General features: G+C 34.0%; 2 protein-coding genes across 2 annotated transcripts in view; one reads left to right on the top strand and one right to left on the bottom strand.

Annotated features, from left to right (window-relative positions):
• tprn (taperin) overlaps window positions 1-10050 on the top strand; it is a 31944-nt gene extending 21894 nt beyond the window's left edge. The window contains exons 2-4 of the mRNA XM_051894542.1: window positions 3810-4008; window positions 4605-4720; window positions 6996-10050. Coding sequence (XP_051750502.1) covers window positions 3810-4008; window positions 4605-4720; window positions 6996-7058 — 378 coding nt within the window. The 3' untranslated portion in view covers window positions 7059-10050. The remainder of the gene's footprint in view (window positions 1-3809; window positions 4009-4604; window positions 4721-6995) is intronic.
• Window positions 10051-10141: 91 nt separating this feature from the next.
• Window positions 10142-17257, bottom strand: ssna1 (Sjogren syndrome nuclear autoantigen 1). The gene is made up of 3 exons (XM_051894543.1): window positions 16941-17257; window positions 15678-15877; window positions 10142-10491 (listed from the first exon to the last, which is right to left on the bottom strand). Exons 1-3 carry the CDS (start codon window positions 16990-16992, stop codon window positions 10396-10398), a joined length of 348 nt encoding a protein of 115 aa, XP_051750503.1. The 5' UTR covers window positions 16993-17257; the 3' UTR covers window positions 10142-10395.
• Between the last annotated feature and the right edge of the window lie 582 nt (window positions 17258-17839).

The raw sequence follows: 17839 nt of genomic DNA, 5'->3' as shown, positions 1-17839 counted from the left end.
GAGATTAATTTTCCAGCAGGGCAATGATCCAGAACACACAGCAAAGGCTGTGAAAGAATGAATTGCAAAAAGTTAGCATTATGTAAAAGCCTAGACCAAATTCTAATTGAGAATCAGTAGTATGATCTGAAAATTGCAGTCCACTGATACCCAGTGTCTACTTTGGAGCTGGAACAAATTTGCATTTAGGATTAGGCAAAACTTTAAATGTGCAGAACTCAAACCCAAGAAAATTCTAGGCTGTAATTGCTGCTAAAGGGCAATGAACAAATTATTGACTGCCGTATAATAGTAATAATAAAAGTCTTTAATTTATTTAATTATAAGTCTTCTTTCAAGTCTTATTCATTTCTAAGTCTTTAATTTATCATTTATATGTACACACACAGAGGCCACTTTTTATGTGCACCTTGCTACTAAAGAGTTGGAGCCCCTTTTGCCTTCAGAACTGCCTTAATTCTTCATTGCATTGATTCAACAAGGTGCTGTAAACATTTCTCAGAAATTTTGGTCCATATTGACATGATAGGATCACACAGTTGCTGCTGATTTGTCAGCTGCACGTCCATAATGCAAATCTCCTGCTCCACCACATTCCAAAGGTGCTCTATTGCAGGGGTTATTTTGTATGTCTCCCTTATCTGACACACACAATTCAGGTCTTCCAGTCTCTAATGAGCTGATGAGTTGAATCAGGTATGTTAGATGAGGGAGACATACAAAATGTGCAGTGCTGGGGGTCCTTCAGGACAGATTTGAAAACCCCTGATTATTTGGATTGAGATCTGGTGACTGTGAAGGCCATTTGAGTATAGTGAACTCATTGTTATGTTCAAGAAACCAGTTTGAGATGATTTGAGATTTGTGCAATGGCTTATTTGTTATATTGCTGCCATCAGAAGATGGGTACACTAAGGGATGGACATGGTCAGCAACAATACTCAGATAGGCTGTGGCGTTTAACCGATGATCAATAAGTACTAAGGGGCTCAAAATATGCCAAAAAATAACCCCACACCATTACACCACCACCACCACCACCAGCAGATGCATCCATGCTTTAATGTTGTTCACGCCAAATTCTGACCCTACCATATGAATGTCACAGCAGAAAGCGAGACCAAGAAACGTTTTTACAATCTTCTATTGTGCAATTTTGGTAAGCCCATGCAAATTATATCCTCAGTTTCCTGTTCTTAGCTGACAGGAGTGGCACCCGGTGTGTCTTCTTCCTGATGCTCAGTTTGAACTTCAGCAGGTCACCTTGACCATGTCTACATGCCTAAATTCATTGATTTGCTGCCATGTTATTAGTTTATTAGATATTTGCTTTAATGAGCTGAACAGGTGTACCTATAATAAAGTGAGTGTATAGATTCATAAATGATTTGTGTTATTACAGATTTAACAGAAACAAAAGATGAAAAGAGGGTGGATACTTTCTGAAGGTGCTGAATGTCTTTTATTTCAGGAAACACAGCATGTATAATGTCGTGAGTTAATGCTTAAGGTATCATGTTTGTGTTATTATTTCTTTAAAATATAAAGAGAGACAGATTTGACTACACACCCAGTCTATGTCCATTGTGTTATGTAACCACATTAGATTTGTCAACACTAAATTACTAAAAGAGAGCAAAGCTTGTACAACACCTCTGAAAGAGTATACACAAATATAAAAATGCTACACTTTTAGTAATTTCCTGATATTGTATGAAGAATCTTAAATATTTAATCTTAACATGAAGCTAAACATACCTCGTATCATGTTTGTTGTCTAAAAGTACAAAAATACAGTAAAAAAAGTAATATTGTGAAATATTATAAAAATGTTTTTTTTTTTTTTTTTTTGGAATATATTTGAAAATGTAATTTATTCATGTGAAATGTTTCAGCAGCCATTCCAGTCTTCAATGTCACATGATCCTTCAGAAATCATTTTAATATGCTTATTTGAAAACAGTTGTACTGCTTAATATTTTTGTGGAGACCGTGATCCTTTTTTTTAGGATTCTTTGATTAATATAAAGTTCAAAAGCATTTAAAAAAAATAATTTATTATTACATTAATAATTATTAATAATTTATTTATTTATTTAATAAAAAAAAAGATTTTTTGTAACGTATAAAAGTCTTTACTGTAATTTTTAATTTCCTATGAATAAAAGTATAAATTTTTTGTTTCTAAACAAAAAATGTACTCACACCAATCTTTTGAAGGAAAACACACATTATTGTTAAACATACAACACTGGGGCTTCTGCGATCAAAAAAACAAAAAAAAGGGAAGGTAATCTCATTGACACATGATGGTTAACAAGGTATATTAGAGGGTATATAAGGCAATGTTTATTACACCAAATAAACATCACCCAATTATATGTGGCCTTTGCCCGGTCGTTTTGATAGGTGTGCCATGTAAGGCCATGTTCACATCCTTTGTAAATTAAGCTTGCTTATATGTACTGTAGTTGATTAAGGACATGTGATTGAGATTAGAGTAGATCTAGGACAGCGCTGACACACACGGGCCAGGGCACTAGACGTTGACCTGGTGACTGTCACTAGGGTGCTTTGGACACTACATAGGCCTACATACTATGGTATAATTTATTTTAGTGGCCCGTCACATTGAGTTTGTATCAGACAACACAGTATTTATTTGTCTGATAAGTCCTTAATAAGATTAACATAATGTTAAGGTGTTGTGAGTGGTTACCAGAGTGTTGCTATGTGAATGCTAAGGTGTTCTTGGTGGTTTCAAGGTGATAGTTTTTTAAAGGAGCCAACCCTCGAGTCTGTATGACATTCTTGTGTTCATGCTGTATTTCAGACCACTTTTGCTGCTATTGAGGTAGGATACGGGTAAAGTTAGGGACAAGTTTCGTATGGTTAGTTTTAAGGGTGGATTAAGGGTTAGGGGTAAGGTCAACAGTGTAATTACTGATGTGACTACAGAAATGAATTACAGCTGTAATTACATGCAAGTATTTTTAAATATTGTACAATGTAAAAACATGTACATACACAATAAGTGCAATTGAATGAATGAATGATATGGTAATAATCATTCAATGGCACGTTATATATTTCAAAGAACTATGATGTTATTGTACCGTAACACCACTTCCGAAAAGGTGCTCTTAGTTCATTTGAGTTTCCCAATCGATTGGCTTGTCCACATTTATGACCATGGCTGACATAGATTATCAGACAAGCTTAAATAAATCATATGGAGTAACAAATAAAGCAATAAGGAAACAGACTGTTGTCTGTTAATGCTTAATTTTTGACCCATCATTTCCCTTTCGTTTGCATTATGTGCATCGTCAAAAAATGCCTCCATTTGTTACCATAGATCCTTGGTGTAGATAAATATCAAGTGCACAGGCCTGGTAAAGTTTTGCTAAACAAATAGTTTGGACACGCCTCATACTTCGTTATTTCTAATAACGTAATTTTAGGTTTCATTATTGCATTTTCGAATAATTTTAAAGCCCTCAAAACTACAAAATAGTACAAATTGGAATTATGATAATTATGTAGTGACCAAAAAATAACTCAAATCAAAACTATCCTATATTTTACCTTTTCAAAGTCATCACACTTTGTCTAGGTCACAGCTTTGAGGACTCTGGGCTTCTCTCAAACAACTTCATGAGGTACAAACTAGGATGCATTTAAATTGTGTCGAAATATGCTGGACACTCGTACTCTGTGGAAATCTGCAGAGCATTTTTTGGAATTCTGCATTTGCAGATTCCATGCAGGTCTGGAACCTAACAAACTGTCCTCTGACTCCACCACAGTTAAAAATATCCTTCAACGAGTCCAGCCTACAGAGCACATTTGAATACCCGTCTGAGAACAGCGTGTGGGACAGCGGAGAGGAAGAGGAGGAAGGAGAGGAAAAAAGAGGAGAAGATGATGGAGGGATCATTGCAGGGAGGATAAGCATTCCTCGTGCCAGCTACACCAGCTCACCCACTCACTCCAACAACACCACAGGTTGGTAAGATGAGAAGAATGACAGGAAATGGATAGAATGAGAGGAAGGCACAGAAACCATGGATGAGGTGAACAGGAAATGGATTCAGTTCACATACTATTTTTATCCACACTTTTTGTCCTATATATCTTTTGGGATGCAACTCTTGGAGTGATAAATAGGATGCAAATTGGGACCTGTTTCATGTGGTCTTACAGGAAGTGGGGTCAGTTTGATGAATCTGGTGGTTGTTGAAATGAATGAGGTGATGATGATGTGTTAGGTTGATCTCTTGGCGGTTACCTTCATCACATTTGAACAGTGTTGACCCCTGCTGGTCAGTCATAAGGTGTTACATTTATTGCATTTGGGTAGTTGACAAATAAGGGCACAATTTTTAACAACAATTTTTTTTTACATTTAAGAGGTTAACATATATGTAAAGGTAGAAAGGAAAGTGTATTTACAAATATGTTATAATATTAACATTTATATAATTGTAATTATGTATAATTTTATAATAATGTCTAAAATATTTTTAGATGAAGTGTAGTTTCTGTGATGATTTTTCAGTCTGGATTGACCTTGATTAATATCTTTCTTCTTGTGTCCTCAGATCTGTCCAATTATACACCCAAACACTCAGTGGAGTTTAACGCCTGGCAAGAACACAAGCTCGATGAGTCTGCTCAACGGGGGGAAGATACTTCACAGAGTACAGAGGAGGTCATGGTAAATAAAAAAAAGATCATATACAGAGTTGCAGTGTAAAATGAGTAGAAATGTGCCTGTTCATGTAAAACGAGGGTGTTCAGTGTTCTCTATATGGCATTGCTTTAGAGTTGCTTGGGCATTCTGGGTGGTTTATCACTGCCCTAAGTGAAAATAGATCTCTCTCAATTTTCTGTGGCCTCTATGGTAATGACAACTGCATTAAAATGCATGAGTAAGTCCCATAAATTATTGTTCTGTGTGTCTATGGAATACAGGAGTCACCTATTGTGACAGATAACCATAGAAACATTTAGGCACAACTGCAAACAAGAAACACACTTCCGTTCAAAAGCTAAGGGACAATTTTTTTTTTTTTTTTTAAAGAAATGAATATATATATATATATATATATATATATATATATATATATATATATATATACAGTCAAACCATAAATTATTCAGACATTTTTTATATTTTTGATATATTTTTACTAGTGGGTGCAGGACACTAAAGTTCATTTATGTAAGTGAGGATAGCAAAATAAAGTAAACTGTGACATATTATACCCAAAAATTATTCATACAGTGGACTACCAGTAAAATTTATAAAAATTTGGAACCAAAAATTATTCAAACACTTTGACCTGACCATGTTTTGCTTAAGTGTTATCTGGGTAACACTTTACAATAAGGTTAATTAGTTAACATCAGTTGACTACATTAGTTAACATGAACTAATAATGAACTGAACTTCTACAGCATTTATTACACTTTGTTCATGTTAATTTCAACATTTACTAATACATTATTAAAATCTTGTTAACATTAGTTGATGCACTGTGAACTAACTAAAATACAGTTGTTCATTGTTGTTCAAACAATGAACAACTGTATTTTCATTAACTAACGTTAACGAAGATTAGTAAATACAGTAACAAATGTATTGCTCATGGTTTGTTCATGTTAGTTAATACATTAACTAATGTTTAACTAATGAACCCTATTGTAAAGTGTTACCGTTATCTGACATAATTAAGAATTTTTTTTTCTGACAGTTTAACTCTGAGATCGTCATATTTTATTACCTTTTTTTAAACTGTATTAATGAATTAAATGTTCAAGGTGTCTGAATAAATTTTGGTTTTGACTGTTATATAGTACTGTGCAAAAGTCTCAGGCACGTTAGTATTTTCACACTAAAAAAGTGGTTTTAAGCCAGTTATTTATATCTTTTGCTGTAGTGTGTCAGTAGGAAATATCAGTTTACATTTCCAAACATTCCTTTTGCATTAATTGAAATAATCCAGTGAGATTTTTGTATGGACAAGGAGTCGGTATGCATTGAGTTCATCTGGGATTACATAAAGAAACATAAAAAAAACTGAAACAGAGTAAATCCAGAAGAACGGCGACAACGTCTCCAAGACGCTTGAAGAAACCTACCTCCAAAGCTACCTGAAAAACTATGTGCACATGTACCTAGGACAAAAGCTGTTTTAAACACTAAGGGTGGTCACACCAAATATCGATTTGAGTTAGTTAATAGAAGTTAATTGATAATTAAAATCTATTTATGACTTTATTTTTGAAAGCATCCTCACTTTACAGCATTTTTACACAAGTGCCTAAAACTTTTCACAGTAGTGTAGCTTTACAGGTAGGTTTCTTCAATTCTTCAAGCATCTTGGAGACATTGCCACAGTTCTTCTGGATTCAGATCAAATTTTGATTAGTGATCAGAGATGTATTACTATTTTATCAGCTTCGGATCGCTTGTAAAAGGAAGAGCATATCTCTTTTCAAAAAAACCACATGGCTTGAGGTATTTTTTACTGCAATGTTCAAAAGACAAACAGTGCGAGACGAGTTACACACCAAAGTCTAATACTTAGGTTTAGGAGTAGAACATACCCCTGAGCAGCAGTAAGAGTTTTATTTAGCAATGATGCATTACATTCAGCAAAAGTGACAGTAAAGACATTTATAATGTTACAATAGATTTCTGTTTCAAATAAATGCTGTTCTTTTAAATTTATTCATCAAAGAATCCTGAAATATGTTTCATATGAAACACACCCCTGAGCAACAGTAAAAGTGTAAATTGACCTGTAAAGAACCTAATTCTGATGTAAAGAATCAAATTCTGACCAGATTTTATCATGCATTGCTTCATTTAGTAAACAACCATTGTCAGAACAAGTATTTACACCTATAATACACACAAGACACCCATGGAAATAAACTTATTGATTAACTTTATTGTCTTTTTTTTTATTGTTGTTGTCTACCAGCTGACACCTGCTGATAGCTCCTCTCTGTCAGACTTCAGCAGTGAACCAGCCCTCTACTTCTAAACCTTCCAGATGTCGGGAAGATACGGGACCAACCACTGCCTGCCAGCACCAGCCTGGATGCAAAGAAACAACTTCCAGAACAATGGGACCAGTAGCAACCAGCACGTAAACATACATTTCATATTCTGTGGCCGTACGCCATCAGCGTCAACAACAGGACTTTCCTCATCGCTGATCCACGTAGCGGATGTGTCGCACACATCTGACTTCCTGTTGCCACTGATTGTGATTGTGATGGACTCTGTTAACATGGAAAAAGGCTTGAATAGCCATTCCGCTCTTGAATTTCACTCTTCCATCACATACTTGCTCTACGTATGTAATACTCACCTCATGAAAGTGACCAAATTTCTAAAAGAGGGAAAAATGAAAGACTGTCTTTCAAACAGAGAAGGAAACTGTAACAGGACTCAAGAAAGGGGACAATAAGAGGGTGAAGCAACAAAAAATGAAATAAGTGACTTGTTTATGTATGACTGGTGAAAGGGTGCCACAATCCTTGTTCTTTGTGATGTTTTTGTATGTGCATGTGTAGGTCTGTATTGACTCCCAAACTATAGAATTCGTCCACTTTAGTTTCATGTTTCCTTTTGTATGTCTGTGTTTCAAGGTAGACATTTCTGATGCACAGACCGATATACTATACAACTGAAATACTAACAACATGTTAGTGTTGACTTAGTGATTCTAGATCAGTTTCTTTTAAGAGCAGCTCTTAATTGGTGACCTGAGTGAGCTGGTAAGTACATTCATTTTGTTTTGCTTTTTCATAGTAAAAGAATCGATTGATTACACAAATATACAAAAAAATTCTTGGTCAAGATTTGGATCACAAATGCAGTCATAAATTCAGGTCAATCTTGTGAAGACGGGCCCAGGTTACATTTGACCCCAAAATAAAAAATATTTAAAAAAAGACAAAAATTTAAAAATGATACCTGTTTTTAGGACCATCATTGTGACATTATTTCCATGATATTTACGCACATTTTCCTCCTAAATTCTCTTTACCGTAATACATGTTTTTTTATTTATTTATTTTTTTTATTATTCTCAATGGTGATCATAATTAAGTATTTTTACTGCATTACAGTAAAAAAACACTGCAATATATCATTGAAATAATTTTTTTATTGTATTATTAAATGTTCACGTTACGGTAATGACAATTTCGGTGGGACTGGATATACCTAATTATATGTATCTTATGTATAATTATATGTATCTTATGTATCTATTTATTTATTTATTTATTTTTTCATTTTGGGATGAAATATGACCTGGAAATGTTCTTGACAGGTTTCGTGAGATTTATGATCTGACAATTTGAAGTGGCATTGACCTAGTTTTAGTATGCCATTTTAAGCACATTGTTACCAACTAATGTATCAGTTTATCAATAATCATGCTTAAGTTTATATCCTTATGTGTTCTGAACTGGATATTCTTGCAGTACAAATGGGAGCGGTCAGTTTTAGTCATGAAGGAAACATTATTTTGTGGGTGTATGAGTGGACACGCTGTAAGCATGGGCCACGTGTGTGTGCGAAACATGAAGACTACATACACACAATGCCAACTGACTTGAGTGTGTCATGTCTGTTAAATGGCTTCGGCGTATCTGCTCACGTGTCTCCTCAGCCTTTCCGACCAGTATTGATGTATAGTTTATACACTCCAGGATGAGGTTTTCATAATTTATTTAATCACTTTTACCACTTTTTCATATTTTTAGTCAAAGGGGCAAACTGAGGTGCTTCAGGATAATTCTTTTGATAATTTGACATCATGTACAAAATGACATTAGTGTTGATAAGACAGCTTACATCTTAGTCCTATGCTTTTGTATTCATTCATTTGCACTGTCTTTGTTTTTGCTTTATTTTGCACCTGATGGAGTCAAGTTTTGAGAACCAGAAGCTTCTCTCTTGGTTGGAATAATGCCTTTTAGGAATCTAAAATCACTTTCATATTATAATTTATTTTAAAACAATTATTATCTGTGTCCACTGGGTCATAACATTGACTACAAACAACTGAACACTATCGTTCAAACGTTAGGGGGTCAGTATGATTTTTCAAAGAATGTAAAACTTTTATTCAGCAAGGATGCATCAAACTGATCAGAAGGAACAGTAAAGACTTTTACATTGTTACAAAAAAAAAAATCTATTTTAAATAAATGCTGTTCTTTTGAACTTTCTATTCATCAAAGAATCCTGAAAAAGTATCACGGTTTCCACAAAAAAAATATTAAGCAGCACAACCGTTTTTAACATTGAAAAGTGGAAATGTTACTTGAGCACCAAATCAGCATATTAGAATGATTTCTAAAGGATCATGTGACACTGAAGAATGGAATAATGGCTGCTGAAAATTTTGCTTTGCCATCACAGGAATAAATTACATTTTAAAATATATTAAAACATAAAATCATCTTACTGACCCCAGACTTTTGAATGGTAGTGTATTTAAATCAGATACTTAAATTTAATTTTTGCTGCCTGTCTGAACAAAACCTTTAAACCCATGATTTTTCATACATCACAATTAAAGGCAAATTTTATTTAAGAGAAAACTTGAAATAAGGCTATTTCACCAAGTGTTAGAATTCAACCAAATCTTACATTCTAGTTCTGCAGTATGTCACTTTAGCACTCTACCATCCCAGTCTACAGTAGATCCTCCAGATGTTCTTAGCAAACATGAAATATATCTTGAGGGATGTATATTAGACATTTAGAGGGTTGGGAACTATTGCTTTTGTGTCTTACAAAATGTAATGCAACTTCAAGTGTTTCATTAGTTCCTGTAAATCCAATCAAGCTGCTCATTGCTCTGGTGGTTAATGTACTGTTTGTCAAATCTTTTTCTCATTCTTTCTGTTTTCTGCATCAAGAGAATATTAAATGTACAATTTGGTTTTGATGAACTCAGAGGGGGGAAAAAATGTCAAACACAAGGAAATGTTCAATAAAGAGATGAAGGCTAAGGAGTTTTCACACTTTATCTTGGGATACTATTTACTTACATTTATTTACATACAGAAATTCCCTTTATAGCCTTTTAAAAAACATCAAAAATCAAATTAACAAGTTATCTTTATTAAAACATTAGATTTAAATAAAAGCATTACATTAAACACTAATCATCAAAACATTACAAATCTATACACATTACATACACAGCTTCCTGATAGGAATGAGAAGTTACATTCTTATTTTGTGTGGTCATTAAAAGAGGGAATGCTGGTAAAGATGAAAGAAGACGGAAGAGAGGAGATGAATGGAATATAGACAAATGAAAGGACTGAGTGAATGGGAACATTCAGTATTAATCAATGATCTTTGCTGCTTCTTGGTTCAGTGGCTTTGGTCAGATTCCCCGTTTCCTTCTTCAAAACGCTCAACAGTGTCTGAGAGCTTTCGAGAATCTGAGAAAGACAGAGAAAAGATTTATTCAAACCATAAAAACACACATAAATTTGCTTTTTGTGTAACGTCTCAGTTGCGTATGTAACCCTCGTTCCCTGAAGGTGGGAACGGAGATGTCATGTCAGAATGGACGACTGAAGGGGAACTAACCTCTGCATGTTGCCCTACTTTGGTTGGCACAGCTGTATCAGATTAATTAGTCTGAAATGTGGTGGCTGTGCACTGGCATCATTATTTAAAAAAAACTTGTACAGCTTAAAAAAAAATAAAATAAAAAATAACAGAGATTTATGCAGATTTTATGAAGGTAAATTTGTGTTAGCAAGTATGACTTTTTCAAGACCTTTTTATACCAAGTAAATAAATGGTAGTAAATAAAGTAAATATGGTAAATGGCAGTAAATAAACTCGGCAAGAACGGCATTTTGACATTATTTTTTGTGTATTTGAAGGGAATACAATACGTTAGTAGGTTCTCTAAATGTAAATGTCTAGGGAGAAACACAATAAGTTGTATTAGCAACACATAGTTTGAAAATACAACTTCCTACAGATATCCATTACTTTTTAATTCATTTTAGAAAAAAAACAAAAAAACAAAACGCAGATAATATATGCTTAAAACAAGAACAAATATCTACCAAGGGTCTCAGAAAAATCAACTTAATTCAAAGGGAAGTTTTCATAACTCTTGTTTTAAGCATAAACTCAATGAATTTTCTTCAGTTTTTCAAGACTTCATTTTACATTTGCATCTCAAGTAAATGTTTTTTTTTTTTTTTTTTTTTTTGCAGTGCATGCAGCATTAAATGCTATAACTTTATACATGTAAGGCTTTCTGCTCTGATTTAAGACCCTTTTAAAGGTAAAACCTGCAGAAACCCTCAGAAAAAAAAGAGCCAGCCAAATTCAGGCAAATTACAGATAATGAATTTATAAAGAAAATGTATTAGCATTATATACTATACTCAAAATTTGTTGATTTTGAGCTCAATAAACATTTTAGTATTATAAATGTTAAAATTGGATATTCTTATCAGTCATATCATATTTTCATGATACAATTTTTGAAGTTTGAAATAGATTTGGTAACAAATTAAATGTTTTGTCACTTTCATTGCATTCTGACTGAGTAAATGTGTTCATTCCTTTAGAAAAAAAAGTCTTACTCACCCAAAACTTAGTGTATATATAAATATATTAAACTTGTAAATTAGTACAAGACTAATTTTATCAGCCATCCTGCTAGATATCAGATATTGATATTAGTAGGGTTGGGAATCATGAGAAATTTTCCGGTTCCGGTTCCGATTCCGGTTCCGGTTCTGCCTAACGATTCCGGTTCCGGTTCCATTAAAATAATTAAACAACTAATAAAAAATAGTAGTAAGGGGAAAAATGCACAATACTCGACTCAAACAGTCTTTTTTGTGTTTGTTTTCTGTTAATCTCAACAAATTCGCTAACACTTTACAATAAGGTTCATTAGTTAACATAAGTTAACTGCATTAACGTGAACTAATAATGAACTGCATTTCTACAGCATTTATTAATCTTTGTTAATGTTAATTTCAACATTTACTAATACATTATTAAATTCAAGAGTTGTATTTGATAACAGTTAATGCACTGTGAAGTAACATGAACAAACTATGAACGGCTGTATTTTTATTAACTAACATTAACAAAGATTAACAAATACAGTAACAAATGTATTACTCATGGTTAGATCATAAATTAACCTTATTGTAAAGTGTTACCACAAATTAGATAAGATGCTTGAGCACACATGTAAGATTCAGACAGGTGAAACAGAATATTTTTGTAAGTTGGATTCATAAAGACTTCAGACATTCAGTGATAGACACATTTTTAACAGTAAATTTGTTGCCACCTAGTGGCGTAACAATGCAATCAATACAGTCGTTATTTGAAGTAGTTACATTCAAAAGGTAATTTATTATAAACATCAGCGTTTCTATCTGAATAATAAACTTTTGTATACTTCTGTTATAAATGGAATAGGCCTATTTGTCACACAGAAATAATGATATTGTGCGTTTGAAAAGATTGTTTGTGAAGCTGTTTATATCTAATCATGACAACTCTCTTTAGATCAACGGCAGCGTGAACGCAGATTTGAATGTCGCGATTTTATTTTTGTTAAAGTTTTAATATTCACGGGCGAATCGTTGTGATTTAGGAATTAGATCATGTGGGTTATGAAATCGAGGACACGATCTTTTAAAGATTATTCGTGCAGCTTTGGGCACCTCTCTCTCTGCATTGAAATCTGACGTATATGAGTAGCGCGAGGGCTTTTCAGTGCTTTCATTGATATAATATTCATGATGTGAGGTGTCTCTATAAAAGGATACGCTCCCCGCACTTCGCCCACCCATCACACCAGAACCGTTTTCGGAACCGAAACTTAGAAATCTTGCACGGTTCCGGTTCTTTTCAAAAAAGCACTACCGGTTCCGGATGAGAACCGGTTCTCGGTTCCCAACCCTAGATATTAGCACTGCACATTGGAGGAAAAAAAAAACAAAAAACATTTACAGTGGTCGACTAATAAACAAAAGATTCATGATGATGAAAACACAATACAATCTTTATCAGCCAACATTTGGCCATTATGAGACGATATCAGCTAATAATTATGCTTGGCTAACTAACAACATTAGACTTGTTATAAATTTAAGTAAGTCACTTAATTTTATAAATGTTGTATAAGTTTCATTTAAGATATTGGCAGTGGGCTTGGCAAAAGCATTGGTCAACAAAAAAAAAACAAACAAACAAAAAAAAAAAAACTAAACTAAGTTCTCACCTGTGCAACATTAGTAAAGCTAGTTGTTGATTTTTATGGTCACTCTTCATGAAGACAACATGACATTAAAGGGTTAGTTCAACCAAAAATGAAAATTCTGTCATTAATTACTCACCCTCATGTCATTATTAACATAACATAAATGTAATAAAATAACAGAAGCTCAACCGAACGTGAATGACGCACAAGAACAAATCTCTTCCGGAAGCTCAAACGTGCTGCGTAACCAAAGCTCTCAAGTTTTATTAAAAGTTTGGAGTGAGATTACATCTGTTAGGGGAGGAGCCACTCAAATATTTGCAGCAGCGACCCCTCTGCCCCACCAAATTCTCTCAAGTTTTTGCTAGCAGTTTAATTTTACCTACAGTGTTGTTCATAATTGACCAGCACAAATAGAAATTATGCTGCTTGTTGACTGAAGTGCCTGTTCTTTGGCCTGATGACCTTTGTTTTATTTGCCTGTTCACACCCGAGTTCTCCTGTCTGCAAACAGAGCACCAGTTGTAGGAGCTGCTGGTGCCTATATGGTCTCTTCTACTTTCTCTCCAACTGTCAATCTTACTATCTTCTCCACCTCTTCCACTGTCTCCTCCTCTGATCTAGCAACCTTTTTAGGGGGCTGACCCTTTGGTGCCCAGAATGAAATAATACTCTTTTGCTTTTTCTCTGACATCTTTGAAACAGACAAATGCAATGATTAATGTATGCATTGCCAGTAAATTAAATATTACTGAAATGATAGCCAGAGAGCTCTGCTTTAAGAGATGTAGTCTTAACATTGCTGAAAAGAGTATTAATACAGTAGAATTTGAAATAAAATAATTAAATACATCTCTAGTACTTTCCTTAGTTTCAGAAAGCCAAACTTAGCTAAAGCAGTTGGGAGAGTTTTTGACTTCATCAGTAATAATTTAGCATGAATTTGGCTATATTCCCCAACATCAGCTCTCACTATTTTTGATCACAGGCAAGAGATTTCGTCTACCTCATGAGATTTATTTGTGCGCTTATTTGTTTATTTTTGCAAAATGGTCTTTTTTGTGGTTACATCCACATACAAAGTTGGTTAACATAGCTGCATGTATTTTATATTTAAGCATGTAAAATCTTAAGCATTTTGACAGAATTTTACTTAAAGAACATTACTTAAACGGTTCTTATATTGAAAATGTTAATTTCCTGTCATCTGCTAGGTTTTTCCTAATATCTGTAATTATTAGCAGAACACATTTTACACATGGGAAAAATCAATTGTGCTCTTGTCTTAATTCTAACTTGTACTTGGCCTTTTGAAAAACTATAGTTCTTGTAATTGTCTTGTAATATATTTATAGAATTTGTTACAATAAGGATATAATTACAGGTAAAAGCAGCCTATACACATAGAAACTATAGCACAGTATGCCACAGTTGTAAAATAAATATTTGGTGAAAAATCTATTCCCTTAACAGATAATCTATTATAAATTCTACAAGTTAGTCAATTTACCACAATAAATACAATAGGTAAATTCTAGTAAAGGAGGTCTTTCTATTTTATGTTGGTGCAGGATGATGTTTTCTCAGCGTCACGACAGGAACGACTCGCACAAATCTTATCACACTTTTGGAGCGCACTGGTGAACGCGCGCAGAGTATACAGCCATTCGCGCGCCACGCATGCACAATTAAATAAACTGGGCTTCGGTCATGTTGCGCAGATAATTGGTCCGTTCCGTTCGTACGGGAACTTGGTGCTTATAATAGTTCAACGCGCGATGTATAATAGCCTCCTCCATTAATTGTATATAGAGGGACAAGTTATCCCTTACTTCTCAGCGTGAGAAATACAAGGTATGGCGTGTGAGCGTGTGAAATGGTTGAAATGCGTGTGTCTCACGGTGAATGCGTGAGACTTGAGAGCCCCGGCGTAACACACGAGAATGAACCTCATTGGTTACGCAGCACATTTGAGCTTTCGGAAGAGGTTTGTTCTCGTGCATCATTCAGGTTCGGTTGAGCTTCTGTTTATGTTCGCTGATCAATGTTTATGAGTAAAAACCGAAATTAAATCTGTTCATCATAAAAAGCAATCAAGTCTCTTCAGAAAATTTGGACTAAACCACTCAATTCATATGGATTAGTTTTTTCCGATCTCTTTATGAACTTTTTGAAGTGTCAAAATTTCAATTGTGTAGGCGGTCTGTGGAAGGACAGAAAGCTCTCAGATTTCATCAAAAAGATCTTCATTTGCATTCTGAAGATGAATGAAAGTCTTACGGGTTTGGAATGACATGAGGGTGAGTAATTAATGATAGAATTTTCATTTTTGGGTGAACTAACCCTTTAAAAACAGGTTGATTGTGTCCTTACCTTCATGTATGCAGCCTCTGTCTCTGCGATGGTGCGGTCAAAGTCAGCGCGGGCGCTGAGGCGGCGTGCCAGGCTCTCGTTCACACGACTCAGCTTCTCTGTCAGCACACGGATGTCATGCTGCAGGCGAGTTTTCTCTGCTTCCTCCTGCTGGATCAGCCGGTTCAGGTCTTCTCTTTTAGAGCACAGCTCCTCTATACCTGAGAAAGATAAGGAGGATGAAAGTTCTTTTAATTAAAAAGAACTTTCAGTTCTTTTAATTAAAAAGAAAAAAGGCAGCCCCGGGCACACCTAAAATATATTTCATCAGTGTTTTACTTGCGTTTCTTTACATTCATGTTGTGATAACTGAGAGGGAGTTTGTATAAGTTGCTGATGAGGGCTTGCTCAGCAGTTCTTCCTGCTGATTTGTGCAATAAAGAGCAGGATTTTATCAAACACTAAATCAAACAGACCAGTCACATGAATTCTAAATTCTAAAACAAAAAAGTTTAAAACTACAACACAAATCTGAAACGAAAAGTTAATAGGCTAATAGGCATAGACATAACAATATTAAATACAAATACTAAACTTTTGAGCCAAATGAAATGAAATGATCATGTTTTAGGTGGGTACAGTTGCCCCCAAAAGTATTTGGACATTAAGTATCACATAAAAATAAAAAGAACACTTTTCCCCCAAGAGTTTAGCAAATTGAGTTGTATTCATTTTAAATCATTAAACTACAACAGATAAACGGTTAAAAAAAGATTAAAAATTTTGACACTTTCTGCTTGTTAAATGTTGGTGAATCATGTTCTTAGTTAATGTGATGAACTACACTTGTGGTTCCTCTGCTGGACACCTGTGTAAATTGAGGAGAACTGACTTCATACCAGTGGTTTGATATTTTGACACTGACATACAGTACAGGTGTACAAGTACATTTTAAGGCCACTAAATGTAATTTAATAGATTCGTGGAGATCATATTGATCTCTCTCACAAACGCTCAGAGGTCTTCTTTGCTAAAAGCAAACAGTTGTTCTATCAGGGAAAGGACAAAGGCACAGGTTGAAAATACACTAACGTTATAGGCGTCACACTAGTCTTTTAATCACTTCTAAGCTAGTATAATGACTACAAATGTCAGCTGAGACTAGCTGCATTCAAGTTCCTTCTACCCATCACGAGTATATAAAACTAAAAGAAAACAATATGAAAAATACAATTTATGTTCCCCTTACAGCAAAATGATACATTTGGGTCTATGGTTACTTACATTTGACAAGCTCGTTGTTGTAGGTTTGCAGGGCAGCTCCTTGTTGGGTCATTCTGATTAGCAGGTTAGCTCGCTAACTACAAGAAAAGGCCTGTCTACACTCGTTTTATCACTAAAAACGTTTCATGCAGTGAAGTCAGTTAGTTAGTTGTACCTTCTGATTTAAACTGTTTCTGGAATACGCAAGCCACACACTTTACCGGGCGTTAAATGGTGTAAATTCGCGCGGGGAGTAACTTTAAAGAAAACATTCCAAAAGCCGCTAAGTCAAGTCTCCCTCCTGTTTCCATGGGAACGCTCAAGAAGCGTCATTACGACAGTTTCCGTGGACTTTTATTTTAGAATTTAGTTGTATTAAAAATGTTTTCATTATTATAATGTTTCATTATTATAATGTTTGCACACTACCCGAACCTATAATTTATTAATATATTATTATTACTATTATTATTATTATTATTATTATTATTAGTAGTAGTAGTCGTAGTATATTATTATTATTATTATTATTATTATATTATCAACATTACCATTTTAGACGATTATTATTATTTTTTTATTATTATTAATGCTTGAACAACAATTACAAAACAGAAACAGAAAAATACCAGGGTTAAAGATACAAAAATATAAAATACATATCAACCAAACGAGAAAGTAAATAAAAACTAAAGTAAATAAACCAAATAAACAATAAAAGGCTTTGATATTTCACAAAATCTTAAATGTATTAAATTAATTAACGGTTTTAACAGCGTTCTTTGTTTGTACTGTCCTTAATAGAAACCATTTAATTTTCTAATTCTTTCAATACCACAGAAAAAAAAGAGGTTTCTGATTATTTTAGACGATTATTATTATTATTATTATTATTATTATTATTATTATTATTATTTTTA

Source organism: Ctenopharyngodon idella, chromosome 5, assembly GCF_019924925.1.
Source record: "Ctenopharyngodon idella isolate HZGC_01 chromosome 5, HZGC01, whole genome shotgun sequence".
Lineage (NCBI taxonomy): Eukaryota > Metazoa > Chordata > Actinopteri > Cypriniformes > Xenocyprididae > Ctenopharyngodon > Ctenopharyngodon idella.
This window is presented reverse-complemented; position numbering and strand designations above follow the sequence as displayed.

Excerpts from the sequence above, each read along its gene's own strand:
- ssna1 (XM_051894543.1), bottom strand. The coding sequence starts at position 16,992 with ATGACCCAACAAGGAGCTGCCCTGCAAACCTACAACAACGAGCTTGTC. Across the intron at positions 15,878-16,940 it reads CAACAACGAGCTTGTCAAAT|GTATAGAGGAGCTGTGCTCT; the intron begins GTAAGTAACCAT and ends TATCTTTCTCAG. Across the intron at positions 10,492-15,677 it reads CAGAGGCTGCATACATGAAG|ATTCTCGAAAGCTCTCAGAC; the intron begins GTAAGGACACAA and ends TGTCTTTCTCAG.